At 35.8% G+C, this 23,731-nt stretch overlaps 2 protein-coding genes across 3 annotated transcripts; both read left to right on the forward strand.

The window, feature by feature from the left end:
* Window positions 1-11,205: 11,205 nt before the first annotated feature.
* On the forward strand, window positions 11,206-12,091 carry LOC149630063 (uncharacterized). Of its 2 annotated transcripts, XM_089851361.1 has the most exons (4): window positions 11,206-11,286; window positions 11,362-11,663; window positions 11,724-11,909; window positions 11,970-12,091. In XM_089851361.1, the coding sequence occupies exons 2-4, from the start codon at window positions 11,611-11,613 to the stop codon at window positions 12,034-12,036; spliced, it is 306 nt and encodes a 101-aa protein (XP_089707487.1). In that variant the 5' UTR covers window positions 11,206-11,286; window positions 11,362-11,610; the 3' UTR covers window positions 12,037-12,091. The 2 variants fall into 2 exon arrangements, with proteins under 2 accessions (XP_089707487.1, XP_089707486.1); XM_089851360.1 differs by having other exon boundaries at window positions 11,218-11,663.
* LOC149630064 (uncharacterized) lies at window positions 12,077-12,719 on the forward strand. Its single transcript, XM_089851367.1, has 2 exons — window positions 12,077-12,354; window positions 12,413-12,719. The coding sequence occupies exons 1-2, from the start codon at window positions 12,077-12,079 to the stop codon at window positions 12,687-12,689; spliced, it is 555 nt and encodes a 184-aa protein (XP_089707493.1). The 3' UTR covers window positions 12,690-12,719.
* The last annotated feature ends 11,012 nt before the right edge of the window (window positions 12,720-23,731 follow it).

Below are 23,731 nucleotides of genomic sequence, written 5' to 3' on the forward strand. Positions count from 1 at the left end.
TACAATTTTTGGCTCTTTCGGTGGAATTCCTAGCCATCGTTCCATGAAGAGAAATGAATGCATTTTCTGGCTCATCATTCCACCTGCCATAACGATAACCTCCCAGGCTATCGGTAAAATCCGCATATCCAAGGGGGCAGTATACTTTCTGCGATTTTTTCAAATGCTTTTCTTTGCAAAGTAGAAAGTTGTGCAACACTACCGTAGCTTTTATTACGCGATCAACATTCTCAGGTGAAAGCGTTATCGACTTGTGGAATACTCTCCATCTTGCTCCCAAAATCCCAAAAGCATTCTCGCTACAACGCCTTCAAATAAATAAATGTTTTAACCAGCTATAAGTAAATTTGATACTAGATAACCGATGGTAAATGTGAAACATTAATATTATACCTGGCTCTGCTTAGACGATAATTAAAAACCCGTGATCTGGAATTTAGTTCCTTGGACGAGTATGGCCGTAAAAAGTTTTCAGTTAACTGAAAAGCTTCATCCCCCAAAAAGACATATGGCGCAGTGATATTACTTCTTGGCAGTTTCTTTGGTAGTGGTAAATTAAGGCGATTCTTTTCAAGAGCAATACCTATTGGTGATGCCTTGAAAATACCACCATCTGAATTGGACCCATAACCCCCGATGTCAACAGCCAAAAATTTATATTCCGCATCGACCACAGCCATGAGAACGATGGAATTTGAACCCTATAAAATTGATAACGTTAGACTGTTTGAAAGGAGAACGCCATTATATATACCTTGTAGTTGTAGTAAATAGAACCACTGTTTGATGGCTGTTGAATTACTACATGTTTACCATCGACAGCCCCGCAGCAGTTCGGGTATTGCCATTGTCGTCCAAATTCGTAGGCCACGTCCTTCCATGTTTCTTCAGTTGGAGACTGTATATAAAATAACATGGTTTAGTACAATCATAAATTGTAATTTATTTTACATTTACTTTAAGATAAATGGGCTGCAGAACATCCCATAAAGCGTCACACGTTTCTTTGATCACGATATGGGCCGTTGATTTCCCAATACGAAATCCATATGCTATACTTATCAAACTCTCACCAGTAGCTAAAAATCTTTACATAACTTGTGTAATAATGGTATGGTTTCTTCAATAACCTGAATATATTTACCTGAGAGTAATGGCCAATCTATGGGCTGGTGAAAGAGGCTCTCGAGACAATGGGAATTTCTGGAGTCTATTTTTTAATAATTTGACCAGCTCATCAAAAAGACTTGGAGACATTCGGGTAAAGTTTTTGAAGTATGCGTGGTCATGTATTCTCATAACATTGAGCTAAAATGTGAACAGAAATAACTCGATTTACATTCATTTCAGTTGTAACTAATAATGCCGCCAAGGCTTATCTTGAATATATAGTTAATAATAGTAAACTTACTGAAGTATGAAAATATCCCTCGGATTTCCTTCTTGTCCATATAGGATGAATCCACCAGCGTCTTTGTACTTGTTTCTTTTTTTTCATTCTCAATAATTTTAGCAGTAATAACTTCTTTTTCAAGAGGAGAAGAGTCATCACACCGCGCGCCATTGTTTTTTTTATGCTATGCGCCTATATAACGTAAGCCTAAGCTCCTATGTGAACAAAATACAGAGAGAGCAGCTCAAAGCTGTCGCTTATGCGTAAACGCACGCGCCAAGCTCCACCACTTTCAACTTCAGCCACAAGCTTACGCTTCCGCTTTCAGCTCTTCTGTGAACGGGCCTTTACACTTGGTCTTACTGTGTGCTTATTATAATGATAAACCACAAATACAATACATTGAAAAGAAATAGATTCACCTTTGCGTTTGACTAATTTAGTTTCATAATTGTAATAGCAAATAAACATGTTTGAGCCCAATTCTGCCACACGTAATCAAAGGGACAACTTACTGTTTCCAATATATAAACAAAGTGAACAAATAAACCAATTACTTTCAAAAATATACATACATTTATATCCAATACTCGAAAATACTCCTCCGCGACGGAAGTCGCAAATATAAATACCACGGACTACAACTACTACTTTGACCTGTTAATTTTCATGTTTAAAGTGAGAAATGGTCTCTTCCCAGAATATGTAATAAACTGGTTCCCAAAGGGAAATAATAATATAAGAACACGTGGAGACAAATATAACTTCTACCCTGAAACTTGTAACTCGCGCGTTAGAGACAAGAATGTAAAATTTCAAGGCATAAAATGTTGGAATGAACTAGAAAATCACCACAAAATAATAACATCAATAATGCTTTTTAAAGATGCCATGAGCAATCACGTGGCACAGAAATTAAGGCAATGAGGCTGGGATTATCTGTAAACAGGCTCTATACTTTTAATCTAAGTTATTATCCATTACTTTTATTTATTAAATTAACTCTGGACATCATTGTAAATTAGGACTCCACCTTAATGATTGTTCCAATAAAAAGCCAATATTATTATTATTATTGTAAAACCTTGCAAGAAGTTCACCGCGGTATCTGATTCTAAAATAGAAACTCAAAATATGCAATGGAAATATATTTTGAAGTCGGTCAGCAATTCCTTTTCATATACTTTCCACTGGAAAAATCTTGCTCCGCGACAATGGCGCTACCTTCACCTTGTGCAGTTTAAGCTAGGTAGTGCCGTTTCATTCCTACCAAGCGACTTATGAATGTGGAACCCTTTAATTATAGTCATTATTATTGTGGGAGGAGTCACGTCCCACCACTGATGCCAAATGCATATTGTGCACCCTCACTGTAGCTGCAGCAAAGAGGAGAGAAAGAATCAGTATCAACGTCTATAAAATGCAGGTGTCTATTAAGCCTAATATCCCATCTGCTGAGCCCAGTAAGGCTGTAACAGACCAAATCCTACAATCCGTACATTAAAGCTAGTTAGTTTCCATCTAAAAGAGAGACACCCGTATACCGCCAACTAAGCCCAAACCATGCCGCACCTAAATGAAAAGTGACTAGGCCAACTAAGCGCGTATATTCGGGATCAAAGGTCACAAACGGAAAACGACGCCTCGTGGCGGCGTCCGTTACTTGTTCCCAAAACACATTCTCATATGATAATTATACAGAAATATAAAATGTTTCAATCGATAATCCTATTAGGCATAACAAATATATAATTATTAAACAAAATAGTAGAAGGTAAAAATTAGGAAGTAAAATTTTGAATTTAATTTAAATTTAAAAATTGGTTGATATATATGTTCTGATGGACTAATAATAATAACTAGGCTTTGTCTATGAAGAGATTTCTACACTAAGCCTGTGTCTTGTTTACAGGTGGGTCCCTTTACATTGCATAGAGGGGTGGTGGCTGGCCCCTATGCCACAGCTTACTAACTAGTACCGTTAACCACTAAACGTTTTTATGGAAAGGAGAAACCGGGTTAGACCGCGGAGGAGAACTCCTTTACAGCGTCTCTTCTCAAACCTGTATCGGTTGAGATACAATACGACTTGGGTTCTTTCTTGGTTGCTTGTGGCACAGGAACTTTTGCTTCTCGTTCGACACTGGCGTATCATGTTTCCTTCGTTGACACCGCTTCCAGGGCATTCGGTACATTCCTCATCAAGATATGGTAACAGTACATTGGTATGCAGGTCCTTCCGCGCTGATACCTCCGATGTGGGTAACTCCTCAGGCGCTTCCAATCACGGGAAGGTATCCGACCCCTTCATGGTGGTGATATTGAGGAACCTCTCCTCCGATGTCATAAAGTATGAGGGTTATAAAAGAAGAAATATGAACTGATGTATTAAGACCAAGTTTAGGGTCTAATAAGTAATAATACGTTACGTGCTTTGGTTCTCTTTTATTTCAACGGTTAAAGTCCTTTATCGTATGGGGATGTGTTGTCCATCTAAGTGACCAAGGAGAAACCGGTATACCGCCAAGTCAGCCCAAACCATGCCGCCCCTAACTGATACCGACTAAGCGGGTATATGCGGGATGAAAGGTCCCTAATGCCAAATGACGCCATCTCGCAGCATCCATTACAAGGTCCCTAGATCAAGACCTGCAAGGACCATCAACAAACTGTTTCGTCAGTCTCAGGCCATCGATATCAAGCCAGAGCTGATACTAAATAGCAGTGATTCTGTCATGTAGGCACCATCTTACGTACCCGTTGGTGATGGGGACGGCTATGGATTTGTCAGGTGTCTTATGTCTAGGATCCCAAGCCTTTGTTGGGTCTCTTATGTCTAGGATCCCAAGCCTTTGTTGGGTCTTTATGTCTAGGATCCCAAGCCTTTGTTGGGTCTCTTATGTCTAGGATCCCAAGCCTTTGTTGGGTCTCTTATGTCTAGGATCCCAAGCCTTTGTTGGGTCTCTTAAGTCTAGGATCCCAAGCCTTTGTTGGGTCTCTTATGTCTAGGATCCCAAGCCTTTGTTGGGTCTCTTATGTCTAGGATCCCAAGCCTTTGTTGGGTCTCTTATGTCTAGGATCCCAAGCCTTTGTTGGGTCTCTTATGTCTAGGATCCCAAGCCTAATAAGCGTCGATTCCTCAGCATTCCAACTGTCGAAACCTCTTATTTCGTGGACTGCTGAAGTTTATTTTTGACATTAGAAAAGTGATTTCATTTCCCTTCAAGGACTGACAGTGCACGATGACCGCAAATTTTCCTTCCTGTGAATTACGAGTTATTAGGGTGGTGGGGGGTCGCTTTGCGGTCATTTCCCAAGAAATTTAGTTATTACTTATTACTTAAAATCGAGATATCTGTTTCTCTCTTAATTCCTCCTTTGAAGGGGCTTCTACCATTCCTCTGGTTTTGGCAACCCTTAACGGGTGATCAGCATCCAGTGGAACTTTTTGTTTCAATGACCCCTAGAAATCATAATAAATTTGTAGCTGAAAAAGAACAGATTTTATTTTTACCTTGAAGTTTTCCCTATGTTCAAAAATGATCCGCATTAATTCCGGAATATAAGACTATTTTTTCTTCTCATATATTGGTACAATGTACCACGCCTTTGTTCGTTTACTGTAGGCACGTGTATCTCTGGAATCCACACATTTATGACCGTTATGCTTATTTCACAAACACATAGGCTATAATAAGTATATTAATGAAATTTTACTTTGGATGTCCATCTTGTCTATAAGCCCGAGGCCTTCCACAGTGCTTGTTGTGGTCTATGGCGGCTAATTTAATCCTTATTTGGTAGCCCCAGTAGCTACATCACAGACAAAAATTACTATGTCAACATGGTAAACGATGGAAACAAAGTTAGACATACCCAAAAGCGATTCTTTTTGGGGCATACATTAGAATTAGACTGTGGTAACTTTCGATAAAGCCTCTGTGCCTGTAACAAACAAGATTTGCGCGTGATGAATGGTGGTACAGTTCATCTCTATGCACTCATGCATACCTAAAGTTTGTGAAGTATCCCATATTTTTCAAGAGGTACTTCCTCATAACTTCGCTTCTTAATTTTAAGAAAGTGGGAGAGTTGGCTTGTAACCAGGGGTGTTTTTCCAGCTGCTCTTCAGTTAAAGGTTCATGGTCGCAATGATTGAACATGCCAATCTCCAAGTGCCACTCATGCTCGTTGATAACATGGTGGAGACAAGTCAACCACAAACTCTATAAATATTTGGATTTCTATTGACCACCTGTTCTTCAGATTCATTCAAGGTAATCATAGCACAATACATTCATAGTGAAGACCTGTCCTTGACAATTTTTGGAGCACCACCAGTGACATAAATCTCTATGTTCTTTAGATTTCAGTCCAATCTACATGAAACACGTTCTGTTTCATTCACTTGATAAAGGGTGTGAAAAGAGATTTAAAAATGGAAACATATTTACTTCGTTCAATCTCTTTAAAATTATTTTGCCACCATGGCACGTGTCCCACGAGTGTTTTACACCTGGCAAACAAGAATCCTCCTTCCCTACGAATAGTCGAAAATAAATTCTTTTTCATAAATATACCATGCATTCTAAAATCGCCAACCGTTATTGTCGTGCTTCAAACTAACTTAACTCAGCTGAAATTGCCGAATGAGCATCTGTGACGACTTCCAGCACTTTGACATTGTGTTGGGCGCCAAGCTCCAGAACCTCTTTGGAAGCACCTTTGAAAGCCAGGAGCTCCATGTTCGGGCTTTTCCCTTCAGCGTGACGAACGTCTTTGTTGGATATAGCTATGATTTTCTTTGATTCAGTATCTGCCAAAGTGTAAGTGCAAAACATGGCGGAATGCCCTGAACTGTCCATCCTTCCATCTCCAGCTACTACAAGTTCTTTTCCCGACAATTCTTCGAAAGTTTCTTTTTGCGTCCTCTCCCAGAAAACATCAACAGCTGGCTTCAAAAAATGAAGCTGATAGCTGATGGTGAAAAACTATTTCATGCCCAATTTAATAATAATGATATATGCTCGCTAGCGAGAACTCCCCGGTCTCCATGTCTATACATCGTTTTCTCTAAAGGTGAGAGGGGATGAATTTTATCTAGCCCCTTTATTTTATCATTCTCAAACAAGGCAAAAATCATTTTGCATTAGTCCGTGTGCTTTCCAATGTGCTAAGGTTGTACATCATCCAACAACGATCTAAGTCTATAGACTAGTAACGGACTAGTGGTAGAGGGGGTGTAGACGGTGTATCCCTCCCTCTGGTCGCGCTCTTGTATGGACTACTTTGCGCGCCTGGTAGGAGGATTGCACTGAGCTAAGAGATAAAAGGGTGTGACGTTTGCATACTTAGAAATGCCATTACTCTACGAAATTTTTAAATTAACATCATTCACCATGCTTACTAACAAATCCCTGGTAAAGATTCAAATTTTTAGGTGCACCAAAGCTGTTCCCCCCTTTTTTTAACTATATCCTGTCGCAGCCCTCCCCCATCATTTGTAATGGCATGGCCCATCCTTGGGAACCGCTGCTGTGTAGTTCGGAATTCATAAAGTTCTACAGATTTTATATTTTTTAAGAGAATTACAAAATAAGCGTCCTTCCAAATACAAATTTCATTATCTTTTATAATTTTTCGGAAATTTATAAACCCCTCCCCCCGATTTGTTTTTATTTTACCAGACGCTTACACGATAACACGATACGGAGAGAAGCTCGGAGAGAAACGAATTGAAAGCGCGACGTAGAGAGAGAACTGCCTGCCTGGTATACAGGAGTAGTATGTTACCCCACTTTTGACTATGCAAATGAGGTAAAAATTAACAAAATTTGCATAATTCAGAAATCCCACTTTTGACTATGCAAATGAGGTAAAAATTAACAAAATTTGCATAATTCAGAAATCCCACTTTTGACTATGCAAATGAGGTAAAAATTAACAAAATTTGCATAATTCAGAAATCCCACTTTTGACTATGCAAATGAGGTAAAAATTATCAAAATTTGCATAATTCAGAAATCCCACTTTTGACTATGCAAATTAGCCGAAAATGATCCAAATTTGCATAATTCAGAAATCCATACCTTAAACCATGCAAATTAACCGAAAATGATCAAAATTTGCATAATTGAGAAATCCGACCTTAAACATGCAAATGAATCGAAAATGATTCAAATTTGCAAAATTCAGAATCACACCTGTCAATGAAATGCGAGTCACGTGTAGTGTGACGTAGGTACAATTTGTAAGATATATCCGCAACAGTGGTTGAAATTATATTAGTTCGGGACAAAACGTAAAGCTATAATGAACTGGGAAAAACTACGGCTCGAAACTTTTAAAGATTACCCCGTTAGTAATATAAATCCGTCAGAGTTTGCGAAACATGGTTTTTATTATTTAAAGAAGGGCGACGCCGTTAAATGTTTTTATTGCGATATAACATTACATAGTTGGAAAGCTAATGATAAAGTAAATGAGGAGCATCGAAAATATTCCCCGGAATGCCCAATTGTTAAAGGGTTTTCGACATGCAACATACCCATACATTGTTCTAACGACGAGTCAGGGAGAGATGTACCACCAACGGAGAAATACGTTTCAACTACAAGCAAACCCAAGACTGAAGAATATTGTAATAATAGATGTTGTACGCGGCGTGCTTTACAGGTTGTAAAAGAAAATGTCTGTTTAGGTGGGTTATTACTTATCCTTCCCATAACTGTACCTGTAGGAATTATTTGTGGAATGTTATCTATGAACCCAGCAGTAGCGCTTCTTGGTTTCCATCCTCTACTCTTACCGATTTTAGATCAGAATTTTTTTAAAACAGGATTGTGTCAATGGTGTAAAAAACAAATCAAAGGATGAAATAAATTTTTTAAAAAACAATGTTTATTTGTATTGATTACATCACGATTAAATTCTGCGATAAATATTCCAAAAATTTGGAAATAAATTTAAAAAGCGTCTTTCTATCCTATCCAAGTCTTGATGATAATAATAATCAATAGCGTCTTTTGAAAATACTTTAAAAGTGGGGTCATACGCTAATCTCAAGTTTCTATCTTCCAAAATACTTGGAAGATATGGAGATCTTGTAATGAGACTAAATTTATTTTTAAATTTTTCAAAAGTGAAAGTTAAATCCATTAAAGAATGATTATATTTATGCAATTCTTCAATAACTACGCTAATATATAATAACTTAAACAAATTAACAGTATAACTAACAGGTGTAATAATATATTTAATATGGGGGTTGTCATTGCATTGTCTGTTTTTTATAGTCAAACGAGTGTTGAATTCATACAAAAGTTTTATAATTGCTGTATTTAATACCGATTCAACACTCGCTTGATCGTGACACACATACCCTAAAATGTACGCTGCTTGATAACATTGATCAAATTCATTAGGGTTGTATTTATGTAAACGTCCTAGTTTACACTCCGTAGTCAAGATGTATCGTCCGTAATCCCTGGTATCGATAGAGGTCCAATCTTTCCATACATCATGTCGGTAGTAAGATATTTTAACGATGTTGTTGGTGCACAAGTTTTTTAATATTTCACGACGTACAAGTTGATTAATGACACGCTTCGATATTAGATTGTTTCCTTCAAACTTTTTACGATTGTTCTCAATTTCGATCAAACATAATGTACCTAATCGAGGTATCGCGTTTGCACCTTCTGATTTAATACTAAAAGGTTTGCAACACACGTAACTCGAAAATCGATGATTTATATTTTTACGCGATTCAATACCAAAAACGTTCTCCTCCATTTTTTGTGAATTTTTATTTCCCCTAAAGGTGATGGTTCACTATCTCGTGAATTATAATTGACAGCGTTCTTTATAAATAACTTCTTTCTGGGTTAAATTCTGTGAAAATAATTCCAAAAACTTGGAAATGAATATAACATTTTTTGTTCTATTTTTTGCAACTCTAGGCGTGCATAATCAATAGCGTCTTTTGAAAATACTTTAAAAGTGGGGTCATATATTAAACCGATTTTATCTCTCAAAATTCTTGGAATATTTTTAGATTTTGTAAAGAGATTAAATTTTATTTTCATTTTTTCGAAAGTGAAAGTTAAATCCATTAACGAATGATTAAAGTTATGCAATTCTTCAATAACTACGTTAATATATAATAACTTTATCACATTAACAGTATAACTAATACGGGGATCACCATTAATATAATAGTAGTAATCATCATTGTCATTTTTGTCCTTTATGATCAAACGAGTGTTAAATTCATACAAAAGTTTTATAATTGCTGTATTTAATACCGATTCAACACTCGCTTGATCGTGACACACATACCCTAAAACGTACGCTGCTTGACTCGAATGTTGACATTGGTCAAGTTCATGAGGGTTGTATTTATGTAAACGTCCTAGTTTACACTCCGTAGTCAAGATGTAACGTCCGCAATCCCTGGTATCGATCGAGACTACATCTTTCCAATAATCATATCGGTTACGAGATACTTTAACAATGTTGTTGGTGCACAAGTTTTTTAACATTTCACTGTGTACAAGTTGAGCAATAGCATACTTCGATATTCGATTGTTTCCTTCAAACTTTTTACGATTGTCCTCAATTTCGATCAGGCATAACGTACCTAACCGAGGTATCGCGTTCGCAGCTTGTGAATTAATACTAAAAGCTTCGCCACACGCGTAACTCGAAAATCGATAATTTATATTGTTATTTGAACCAAAAACCATGTGATGCATGCATTCTCCAAACCCGGAATCCAGTTTTTTTGAATTTTTATTTGACTAAAAGGTAAATGATGGTTCACTATCTTGCAAATCCTTACCAATCCCACTCTTCACCTTCAAGTTCTAGGAAAGATGGATTGGCATTTTGAAAATCTTCGTAAGATTTATTGGTGGCATTCTTTGAAAAAATCACTTCATACACGTTATCAATGGATACATTGTCACGAAAGTGACCGGTTTTACAAAAAGAGTATCGAACCTTAAAAAATGTATCCCTAAATCTAGACAGTGTATTTGATAAGGATGATTTAGAGTAATTGCCGAACCGTAAAGAATCGATTACAATACTAATATATAACAGCTTCAAGAAATTCGTGGTGAAGCTGTTAGATGTAGCGTAATTCCTACGAAATGGGTTTTTATACGTCAACGTAGAGTTGCATTCGTAAATGATTTTAACAATCGCCGTGTTAATTACTGCTTGAACAGCCTCACTGTCGTGACAAACGTATCCCAGAACGTAGGCCGCCTCTTTTCGATGTTGACAACGCCAGTTTTGTTTGTTATAGTACTTATGAATCCGACCTAATTTACACTTCGATGTAGGGACGTGCTGACCACAATCAACCGTATCGATTTGACATAATGAGTCAACTGTACAGAAAGTGACCCAAGATAGTTCTACAACATAACTCTCCCGCTTGTTTTTTAAAATTTCCTGACAAACCAGTTTTCTAATCGCGGTATGTGTTATTTTATACTTTTGCGCAAATTTCTGACGATTGTCTTCAATTTCGATTAGACATAACGTCCCTAACCGAGGTACGTTATTTTTACAATCATGTTCAATAATATTTTTTTCATTAAAATTGTACGAATAAATTTCTCTCATTTTTTGGGAAGCTACACAAATAATAGTTTGGTTCCTCTTCACTGTCCCAGTATGAACACTCTTTTTCTGGGCGTTGAGCAGTAATGAATTTCACCACCAATAGATGAGAAACTAGCAATATCGTCTTTTTCACAAAAAAGACAGTTTAGATCCTGACCACTCTGTAACTCAGTTTAGCCTGTGGTATTTAATTCCGAAAATTGTTTTTCATTCAAGTCTGTGAAAAGTAATAATATCTTATAAGAAACACGCACGTTGTGAGGGCCTCTTTTAAAATTATACATTTATAATATGCACCCTTCTTAAAACGACTGATAAATATTTTTCGATAGGGACGCTCATTAATATGGACCCTTCTTTAAAATCGTTAATACATAAAAAACCAACAGTTAAATATTTTTTCAAAGAAAACCAGGGATGACCTCGACGCTCATTACAAATTCCTAACTAGACTTCTTAAGCTAACAACCTTGAAAATTTCTTATATAAACTGAACGGATTTCAAAGTTTCACATCATAACGCAAAAAACTTTAAGTTTGAAAATATCTTCATAGATAAAGTCTAGATTACTACTAGAAAAATGTGTCCAGCAAAATCTTTTGACTCAAACGCTGTTCAACCGGTTGAGGAATTGTAAGTTATTTTAGCTAGCAAGTTAAAATTATTTTTTAATACCGGATCTATTTTATAGAGCGCTTTACCCCAACTCTGGGATATCGATGATGAATTGGAAGTAGAACCAATCATCATCCACGAGGAGCATGATATCCCAGATGGGGTGGAGGAGGAAATAAACGAATTAATCGCGAGTATTGATATGTTCGCCGAAGCCGACGACCCGGATGTTGTATCGACGGAATCATCCTCGGATGAAGAAACGTAAGGTTTTAAATAAGTTTGAGGAATTGTAAGATACCTAACAAGAAATTTTTAAAACAGCGAAAGCGAAGAACTTTACAACGCAATGATTCAAGAATACCCATGCATGCAAATTGATTTAAAGTAAAGCAAAATAAATTATTATCTAAAAATTAATAAACTAATACATGTTTTTACAGTCTAAAAAATATCCCTTTCCTACATTGTGTTCTTGTTGTTTTTCCACCGAATTTAATTCTCATGTCATTTTTCGTACTATTGAATCCCGCTATATTTTATACTTTTGTGCTACTCCTAATTGCCCTCTTTTCCGAACTATCATCTGCCTTACCTGGGATCAGTCTAATTTCTATCCAATTAACATTTTCCTAGACACCTATTTCCTTTCTAAATATAAAGCATACCGTCTTCCCCTATACGAAAAAGATCTACAAATTGACTTAAAGTAAGTTGTAAATGAGTCTTATTGTATATAAAAAACTAATTTTAACCTATTTTTATAGTTCTACCTACGATATTCCTACTCGCTGCCCTAATTGTTATTGCCGTACTCCAAACCACTACACTATCAGGGAAACTGTCTGCGTTCCGGAACGACGTACAACTGTCTACAAGCTCTACTTCTGTCCTATTCGAGACTGTCCTTTATACCAACATCTCATCTGCTTCTCCTATCATCAAAAATATTATCCTGTTCATATTTTAAATAATTCTCATTTCTGTTTTCTTATTGATCGTAGACGCTTACCTAAATTATTATCTCAAATTAATTCTCAATAAAAATATATATATTATAACGAAACTTGTCTCTTATCTTTTTATATTAAGCTAAAACACTCTATAAGAATCCCCTCTCTTAAACAACCGTAGTGCCAAACATTTCTTAAAAAAGTAGTTAACCTTGACAACGCCCAATAATAATTCTTTTGAAATAGTAGATATCTCGGGGAAAACTTTATCATTTTCTTTTAACGCTTCATCCGAGAAAGTCTTTTAAAAAACATGGGTCTCCCAGAAGATAATCCTCAGTCGCAGTTACAGTAGATGGACTTTCTGTAAGCTAAAAGTTTACTAGTTGTTTTTAAGCTTCTAGTTTCTTAAGAGTGTTTTTTACAGAACCCAAGTACCATTACTAAATACCCCAAATATACCTAAAGAAGAAGCATAGATAGGGTAAGTGATATTTTAATTTTAAAAAGTATAGTTAAGTAAAAATAGCTATGTATTTAGAATCTTCGAAACTTCTACTTCGAGATTCGTACCATGCTGGTATTGTAAAAGAAGAGAGGTGGCGGCTATCTTTAATAGCGATTCATTTGCCTTATATTGCGCGAATCTATCCTGCCCCCGCTATGGAAAAATAGTCGGTTTTTACTTCCCCGCTATTCATAAATATTATCCCTGTCGCGGTCATCCCGAGGATCGTAATACGGAATGGGCGGACATTCTTCATTATCCTCTCTTTCATTATCCTTGACTCTTTTACAAAAATATTAACTTTTTTCTAAATATATATACCTTTTATTATTATTCATGTAATTTGGTTTTTTTACATGTTATTAAAAAGATTTTTAAAATTCAATTAAACAGTACGAAATCATTTGTTGAATGCTTAAAACACATTGAATATTTTGAGGATTACGTAAATTATTTTCGAATGATTTTAACAGATCGGTTAAATTTAACGTGCTGCAAAATGCGTGTAAGGTAGTTTTACTCTCGCGTTTAACATCCAATAGTTTTTTTTCAAAATCACCCAAAAGAATTCGAAAGGTGAGTAACATATTTTTTAAGAAAATTCTTTGATTAATAATAAAGTTAATATGTGTAGTAATAAACCCGTTTACGGGGTCTTGCATAATAAGCGTAAATACTTCGGGTTTATTGTCACTGGAACGCTTTCGTCATACGTAAAGACAAGACCGTAACTCGTAATAGATATATAGATGTTCTGACAACAATAAAATTTAATTGACGATTTCAGCATACAGGCAGCGAATTCAGTTTTACGTTTGTTCAAGAGGTACCATATTTTATACGGTATTAAAATAAAGTTTTCACTTTCAACAATAATTGTTGGCTCAACGTCTCGTCCCCGCGGACAAACAGTTACCGTTACACCGCTTTTTGTTAAGTGTAAGTTCAAATCGCGAAACATAGCCATATTTTTATAAAAAAGTATTACTCACAACACATCACGGGTATTTTTTCAGGAACGAGCAGTGCAGTTTCAAACATGTACTTTCGATTGACTTTCCTAACAAAAACTCGGGGTCTTTTTATACCAAAATATCTCCACTTAAAAATTCCATAATATTACCCTTAAGCGATAGAAAAGTCTTATACCTGATAATTACGAGAAAATAAAAACCTTGGGAGGATTCACACGTGATTTTTGAAAGTATAATTAACTACGAGAGAGAATTTTTTTTATTTTTAAGTTTTTGACCCTTCGACCTTTTTCCAAAAATATCATCCATTTTAAGATCGGAGCACCTTTCCCCCGAAAAATCCCTGTTTAAATTCCCACACTTTTTCGTTTTTTATAAACCATTAAATACCAATTAAAGCTTTCCATCTGTGTAGGACGTGTATTGGAAAGTTGAAGCGTCTTTAGCCTTCTACATAAACTCCACCCAGACCAATTTGATCGAAGCAAAAAATACTTCTCGGTAATTACACCCAGGTGCATCGTATAAAAAAGCAATTATTTTTTGATACAATGTAATTTAAAAAATATATTTTGTAACCTAGGGGAATTCAGGTGTTCCAATCGTATATCTAATATCATTAAAAAGTATACCCGCAGCCAGATAAAAAAAGCAATTATTTTTGATACATTGTAATACAAAAAATATATTTTACAACCTAAAAGTATCATTAAGTATAATTAACGACGAGAATTCTCGGTAAATTACTTTTTTAAAAAATATATTTAATAACCTAGGGGTATCCAGGTGTTTGAAATCGTATATCTAGCCATCATTAAAAAGTATACCCGCAGCCAGATAAAAAAGCAATTATTTTTGTTACATTGTATATACCTAGGGTATCATTAAGTATAATTAACGACGAGAATTCAAAATATATTTTATAACCAAGAGGTATCATTAAGTATCATTAACGACGAGAATTCAAAATATATTTTTATAACCAAGAGGTATCATTAAGTATAATTATCTACGAGAATTCTTACTTTCAAAAAATATATAGAGGCTATAATTATCTACGAGAATTCCTATCGTAATTATTGCTGGGAAAAAAATATTTTTAACCGTATAATTAGGCGTTCCCCGCGCGCCGGCGCGCGGGGACGCCGTGTGTCACCCCCCTCCCCCGGGGGCGGCGGGGACGGTGTATATAAACTCTCGGGATTTTCGGATATTTCATTCGTTCTTCACTCGACGTTCGTTATGGCATCTTTATCTTCACTCGGTAAGCGAAAAATTAATATATCTGATGATGAGGAGGAAATAGATATTTTAGAGCAAATTAAAAACGTTAAAGAGGAAACTACTATCGAAAAAACCGGCATTGTCCCTCGATACGATATTAAACGAGGTTTAGCTAGTTACGTTACTTCATTACCAGCGTCGCGTGACGATTTTTATTTCTATATTCAAATATACAAGTACGAGGATATAAAAGATAGAGATAATAAAGATATTTGGCAATGCGATGGAAGAAGATTAAGATTTCTCGCGTCTAAAGATAGCGTCGAATGTAAACAAATTCGATCTATCGTGAACAAGATCGCCAAGCATATGATCGATAATCCCGACAAGATCACGAAAAATTATTCATTTTTAAAAAAACGAATAATTAATCAATATGGAATCCCAATATCTATTACTCGTATATCTATTAACGTATCTATATATACTATATACCCAATATATCAATTATCACTACTATTTAATATAAAAAAAGAAGACAATATTTACCTGGTTGATGGGATGGATATGAGACTCGAAGTTAACAGATTATCAACGTTCAAGATATGGTCTGTCGAAGGTATTAGCGTGGATGACATGGCAGCCAGCGGTTTTTATTGCATTAGTCCTAAAACCGTTCGTTGTTTTTCGTGCCTTATCGCCTTGACTGGATGGAGAGCCGACAATCATCCATTGGGTGTTCATAGCCGCGAACAACCGTTATGCAGTTTTCTCCTTGCGGAAGGAAAGAGTTGTGGAAACGTCCCTATCATTGGACGTAATTTTTTCGAGGAAATGGAAAGGAAATACTCGGGACCGGAAAATGATCGCAGCAGAGTTTGTAAACTATCACCTTACGCGTGCATGTTACAATACAGAGTCGAAATCGATTTAAAAGAAAAAGAAGAAAAACGAAAAAAAATATATAAAACTCTAAACAATTTGATAAACTTACTCATTTTAAGATGAGTAGTTCGAGCGATTCCGAAAATGAAGAACCGCTAAATTTAAGTGTTAATGCTAATCCTAAACAATTTTATACTTGCGAAAAAATATTAGATAAAAAATCTCGAAAATACAAATGTAATCAAGTAGAATGTAAAATTAAATTTAAAAATTTAGAACGTATTAAATTAACCGAAGTAAACGAAACGTTTGTTAGTATAATTAATTCCATACTCTTTGAATTATTACGCAATCATCAAGGATATAATAGAGTTAGATTTTGTATTCGTTCGGATGAGTTGGATAGTCCGATAAATTTAAGGTTTATGAATATTAATGAATTAACGGCTGAAAGAGTAATAGGAGCTATAAGTCAAGTTGCCCAATCAAATCGAAATTTCCATTTACAAAGCTCTTTAGTTTTTGACGTTATTTTTTTACATTGCGACGTACCCGTTGGACGTCGATCAAAATCGTTAAAAAATAGAAATATAGTAATTTTGGATACGTTTATAAAAACGAGTTCAAATTATATTTACATTGACAATACCGATAACTTATGTTTTGGAAGAGCTTTGGTGATAGGAATTTATTTGGCTGATAAGAGATTCGAAAAGAATACGAATGAAAAGTATCAAACAACGAACGAGTCACTTTTTTATTTTAGAAAGATAAAAAATTGTAATCACCCCCTCCAAAAAGAAAAAGCGGAGCAATTATATAAAAACGCTAATATTTCTCCGGATACCGTTAATTTATTAGATATTCAAAATTTTCAAACTTACTTAAACGAATATCAAATTATTATATTCAGAGCTGATAATTTAGAAAAATATTTTGTCGGACCTTTCAAGGAAAAACAAATTTTTTTATTGTTAGTTAATGATCACGTGCATGTAATTAAGGAATTGCATACAATGTTTGGCGGTAAATCGTATTGTTCTAAATGTTTAAAAGTATTTCACGGATATAATTAAAAGAATAATCACTTTTGCGAAAATCGAGTTAAATGTAGTAGATGTAGAACTTTAAATGTATTCCACGAAGATAAACTAATTAAACCTGTTAAATGTCGAAAATGCCATCGTTATTTTAAAGGAGAAGAATGTTTGAATTTTCATATATCTAACGGAACGTGCGATAACTTTAAAAGGTGTTTAAAATGCGGACTAGAACTGAAAGAAAAACACTCTTGCTCGAAACCATGTAAAAACTGTTTACGCGTACACGAGAGGAACCGTTGTTACGTTATGCCTCTTTCGAGAACGTATGAAAAAACCAGATATTGTTATTTCGATACCGAATCAATCGTTAAAAATAACGAACACGTCCCTGTCTTACTCGTTAGTGCTATGCAAGAAAATGAAGGGAACAATTACGAGTACGAGATATTTCGGGGGTTCGACTGCGTCGATAAATTTCTTAATTATTTATTCGGGACGAAAGAAATGGTTATCCAACACGCGACAAAACGGCTTAAATCAACTAAACCGGTTTTTGAAAATATTACGTTGTTAGCCCATAACAGTAAAGGTTTCGATTCGTTCTTTATTCTTCGTGGGTTATTAAAATTGAACATCATACCGGATATTGTTTTTGACGGAAGCAAAATGTTGGCAATTTTTTTGAAAAATCAAAAAATGAAATTTATTGACTCTTTCAATTTCGTCTTGCAACCATTAAGATCGTTCCCCGCGACGTTTTCTTTCGGTGAAAATAGAAAAGAATTTTTCCCTTACATATTCCACACCGAAGAAACTTTGGATTATGTCGGTCCACTACCGCCGAAAGAGTATTTTCAACCGGAACATATGAAAGAAAAAGATTATAAAGATTTTCTCGAATGGTACGCGACGAAATCGAGACAATCGGTCTATAATTTACGCGAAGAACTGGAATTTTATACTATCATGGATGTTAAGGTTTTACAACAGGGTATGGATAAATTTAGACAATTGTTCGAGAAGGAAACTGGTTTCGATGTTTTAAATATGAACGCTTTAACCATAGCGGGGGCCTGCACGAATATTTTCCTTCATAAATACTTGGAAGAATTTACGCTCGCAGTAGTACCGTGTAACGGCTACAGGAATAACTACAATCAAAGCAAATCTGCTTTAAAATGGTTGGCGTGGGAAGAAAAAGAACGCGGAATAAAAATTCAATCGGTTCTCTCGTTGGAAGGCGAAAAAAAGATTGGACAATACCCGGTAGATGGTTATTCTTCTCAACCCGAAATAATATTTCAATTTGACGGAGATTTTATTCACGGATGTCCGAAACATACGAAAGGAGGCGAATGGAATCCGTTATTGCAAGATACGTTTAAAAATTTATACGAGAGAACTCTGGATCGAGATGATGATATCATGTGTAATGCACCGAACGCTGAATATGTTAGAATATGGAGTTGCGAGTTTGACGAAATGTTGAAAAACAGAATCGAGGTAAGAAAGTTTTGCGATTCGTTACACTTTCGAGATCCGATAGGACCAAGATCGGCATTATACGGTGGTCGTACTGAATTTTTCAGGCTGTATCATAAAACAAAACCAAACGAAAAAATTCTATATTACGATGTTTGTAGTTTGTACCCCTTTGTATGTAAAAACAGAGACTATCCTAAAAATCACCCGGAGATTATTACGAGAGATTTTTCATTCGATTTGAATCATTACTTTGGGGTAATGTCTTGTAAAATATTAGCTCCGAAAGACGCTTACATACCGGCATTACCAATTCGAACCAGAAAAAAACTATTTTTCGCTTTGTGTCGTACTTGCGTGGAAAACGATATACAAACCGCCTGCGCCCATAACGACTCCGAACGAGCTTTCGAAGGGATTTGGCCCACCCCAGAAATATACATGGCGGTCGAAACCGGTTACGTTATATTAGAAATCTACGAGGTTCACCTTTACCCCGAAAGGTACACCTATATCAAGGATAAAGATCCTGGTTTTTTCGGCAGTTACATTAATACATTTTTGAAACTAAAAATCCAAAACTCTGGCTGGCCTCGCAACGTTACCACCGACGAGGAAAAAACGGAATATTTAAGACTAATTAAAGAACGAGAAGATATCGAGATTAGACCCGAAGATGTAACAAACAATTCAGCTCTACGCGCGTTGGCGAAATTAGCTTTAAACTGGTTATGGGGTCGACATTGTTTAAACAACGATAAACCAAAATCGGTTTTCGTCAAGGATTATCAAGATTTCATTAAAATTATAATGGATCCGACATTGGAATTAACGGATATGCGGCCAATTAACGACGATGACGTTTGTTTAATGACCTACAAATTCAAAAAAGATTTTTGCCCGACATATTACAAAGGATCGGCAGAGTTGGGGAGTTTCGTTAGTTCGTACGGTCGGATCGAATTATTTCGAACTCTGAATAAATTATAAGAAAGGGTTTTGTACTGCGATACGGATAGTATTATATTTATTCACAAAGAAAGTGACGAATTTCTTCCACCCGTCGGACAATTTATGGGTGATTGGACCGACGAAGTTCCGAATGGATATATATCGGAATTCGTTACTTCGGGTCCGAAATCGTACAGTTACAAAACAAATACCGGGCATTGCGTTACGAAAATGAAAGGAATTTCGTTAAACAGGAAAAACGAACAGATAATTATCTTTGATTCGATCAAATCGGCTTTAGACACTCCGGGAACTAGTTACACTTTGGAAATCCCATTTAACGTTGTGCGTGACAAAGCTCGCGCGAAACTACTTTTAGGAAATCTGAAAAAAAGTTTCGGCGTGACTTTTAATAAGAGAATAATCGCGAACAATTTTTTAACATATCCGTTTGGATACTCGTTAAAGCAAGATGCATCGTGAAAGTCTTCGTTTAAAATCATTCAATGGTCATTGGACTTCCAATTCGTCGGAGTTGGAAGTTATCCCCGCGGAACTAGCAGCGTCGGGTCTCTTTTACTTGAACGACGGTTTAAAAACCATGTGTTTCAGCTGTCATAACTTATTCGATTGGGGAGGATCGAATGAGACTAATCCTTACGAAGTGCATCAAAAACAAGCTCCATTTTGTAATTATATTCTCGGACTCGATATTACTAACGTGAGTCTGGCTGATGAAGAAGGGGAAAAGACACGATTAAAGGAAGAAATCGTGGAATATTTTGTCGAATCCATCAAAACGTTTACGCCGAGTTTCGTCGATTTAATTCTCGAATCGTCGATAGATGCTTTCAACACGGAATTTCAACTCTAAAAGAAAAAAAGTGACTTTCGACGATATCCCCGTGGTTTTTATTATTCCGTACGAAGATCGCGTTAATTGGAGAGAAATAAACCAACTCCATTTTCAAAAACGGATTGACGATTTTAATAAACTTTTTGAGAAATGTTTGATTCGTGCGCTTGTAGAATAAAATTCCAAGCCCCCATGCAAATTTTACTGGCCGGTAGTACTATGGCTGGTAAAACGACGTGGATATTTAACCTTTTGAAACACGCCCATTGTTTGATCGAACCACCTCCGGACAGGATAGTGTACTGTTATAAAGAATATCAACCGAAATTTGACATTGCGAAAAAAGAAATTAAAAACATTGAATTTTTGGAAGGACTCCCCCAGATGATTCTTCATTTTGGGATGAAAATATTAATAATTTTCTAATAATAGATGATCTGGCATTCTCTTGTTATAATAGTTCCCATATCGCTAATATATTTTGCGTCGGCTCTCATCATAAAAATTTATCCGTCGCTCTTTTAACTCAAAATCTTTTTGGTCAAGGTAAAGAGAGTCGAACCATTAGTCTTAACTCTTCGTACATAATTGTTTTTAAAAATCCGCGAGACGGGTCTCAAATAACTTACTTGAGCAGACAAATATTTCCGAATAATAAAAACCTCGTAACTAGAGCGTATGATTTTGTTACCAAGGGTACTCCCTATTCTTACTTGTGTATCGATTTAAAACAAAACATTCACGATGATTTGCGTTTAAGAACAAATATTTTTCCGCATGAAGGAAATATGATTATTGTATGCGATGACAAATAAAATTTTGTATATAAAACTATTTATCGTTTCCGTATGTCTTTTATTTCGCGTTGGAACGTTCGAGGAGTTGGAATGGTTAAGAGAAAGCGTAAATCGAGTTTGTTAAAAAAAGTATTAAAAAGAAATTTTAAACGAAAAATTCGAAAGAGAGGACGTCATCCGCTACATAGACATTTACCATTTTTTCGTGGATTGGTACGCGCCAGTCAAAGTGGCGGAGGAAAATTAACCAAGGTACTGAAAAAAGCCAAGCAAAGTCAAATCAAAGCCGTTCACAACACGTTTTATAATTTGTTAAAGGGAAATATTCCATTACCCGAAAAGGATAGAATTTATATTAAAAAACATCGAGTATATATAAGAAAAATCGCTAATAAAAGAGGTCTGGCTAAAAACAAACGGAAACTTCTTATAAAACAGGCGGGAGGATTTTTACCCGGGTTAATAGCTGCTTTGGTACCGACCTTGATATCTACCATCACTTCATTAGCGAGATGAAACGAATGGTATTACTACCCGAATCCGCTGTTTTATCGGGAGCTGAAAAAGAAGCGACAGAGTTGGATCGTGAAATGAGTCGGATTTTAAAACAAAACACCTCTTCGGAGGATAAACTTCGACATTATTTATTAACTTTACAAAAGTATTTGACTATGAAGAGCCTGATAGAACCTCCTAACGTCAACGTTGCAAATATTCCACCAGTTTTCCAAGTTCAACAACCCGTTCAACCACCGCAATTTCTAACACCTAATCCGTTTTCAGTATTGGGTGTACGTACTGGATAATAATTAATTGGATTGAATGTTAACACGTGAGGTTTATTATCTCGACTGTTTTCAGGTCTTGGAATTTTACGTAAAAGCTCACCCCAAGAGTCACCTATTACCTGGGGGTATATGAGACTCGTATAAATGAATAAAGTTTGTACACCTCTATTTATATCTCCGAGATGTTTACTTTCCGTATTGTTCCTCAACGGAGTGTCTACTTGACTCTTATCAAATCCCAACATGTAACCTAATCCGGGACTATCTTTTGGAAATGTAATTGAAAAATAATCCATATATTTTGCCTCATTTACGGTAATTTTATGCCATGGGGTATTCTCTTTAACAATTCCAACCCCACATTTGATTGTTACTGTTCCTGTTTTATTATACACAAAATCGAAATATTTTCGTTTCGAATCGGGTAAAACCATTTTCATTGCTTCGAGTACGGTATCTATACTTTCATACGTACCGTGAGGTATCGTATAAGCTTTCGTTTCGATTGATGCTTTATTAACATCTTTATTTACGTCAACGGGTCTATTTCGGTCCCTTGGAACAAATTGTTTGACTTGGAATTTACCCAAATTTCTGGTATCTAATTGATCTCGTGCAGTGTCTAAAGGATTACTAGCTATATATGTTTCCCGAACAATCCATCGATCCCAATCTAATTCCGCTATTCCAAGTACTTTTCCATATTCTTTAGGAAACTTAATAGCCGTTTGTTTGTCTCCGTTAATTTTAATTTGCATAAATGTCATTCCCTCTTTCATCATTAGTTCAAAATTTATATCATCCCTAGCTTTTGTTGTTATTGACTGTTTAAACGTTTCGAATAATTTTTGGTAAATACTTGTAGGTTCGTCGTTCGGTCCCCTCACTATATTTCCCAATTTACCACAACCCCCTTCCCCAATTTCGTACTCATAATCAAGATCCACCGATCTTACGACAAATTCATCAAAACAATCAGTTATGTTATCCCACTTTGAAGGCATATTTATTTCCGACAATCCAACCTCCCAATTTCCCTCCGATAAGTTATACGTTGTAGGTAGTTCCGTCCTATAACTTGTTTTAGTATTTTCAGGATATAATTGCATCGAGGCATTACTAAGTAAAGTAATGTAAAAGGAATCGTAAGCGGGTGCTAACATTGCCATGTTTACTTGTCGAGTTATTTATTGCTAATGACTTATTCATCAATGTACTAATTGCTTTTATTAACTATTTTGATTGACAGGTGTGATACGGTTCATTTGCATGGTTTAAGGTATGGATTTCTGAATTATGCAAATTTTGATCATTTTTGGCAAATTTGCATAGTTAAAAGTGGGATTTCTGAATTATGCAAATATTGATAATTTTTACCTCATTTGCATAGTCAAAAGTGGGGTAACATACTACTTACAGGGTGTTTCTGGAAAGTCTGGCACAAATTAACAGGGATGTTCCTTGGGTCAAAAGGAGTCCAAAAGGTCCTATGACGCTTTGGGGTAAAGCGCTCCGTTGCGACGTTATGGGCTCTTTAAAGTAGGCCGAAAAACAAGGAGATCTTGCAGAATTATAGCACTAGTATTGTGGTTTTGACCCAATTGTTTTCGATTATTGAGCAAAAG

Source organism: Phalangium opilio, unplaced genomic scaffold, assembly GCF_054372755.1.
Source record: "Phalangium opilio isolate 3A_F unplaced genomic scaffold, DU_Popi_V2 ptg000104l_1, whole genome shotgun sequence".
Classification (NCBI taxonomy): domain Eukaryota; kingdom Metazoa; phylum Arthropoda; class Arachnida; order Opiliones; family Phalangiidae; genus Phalangium; species Phalangium opilio.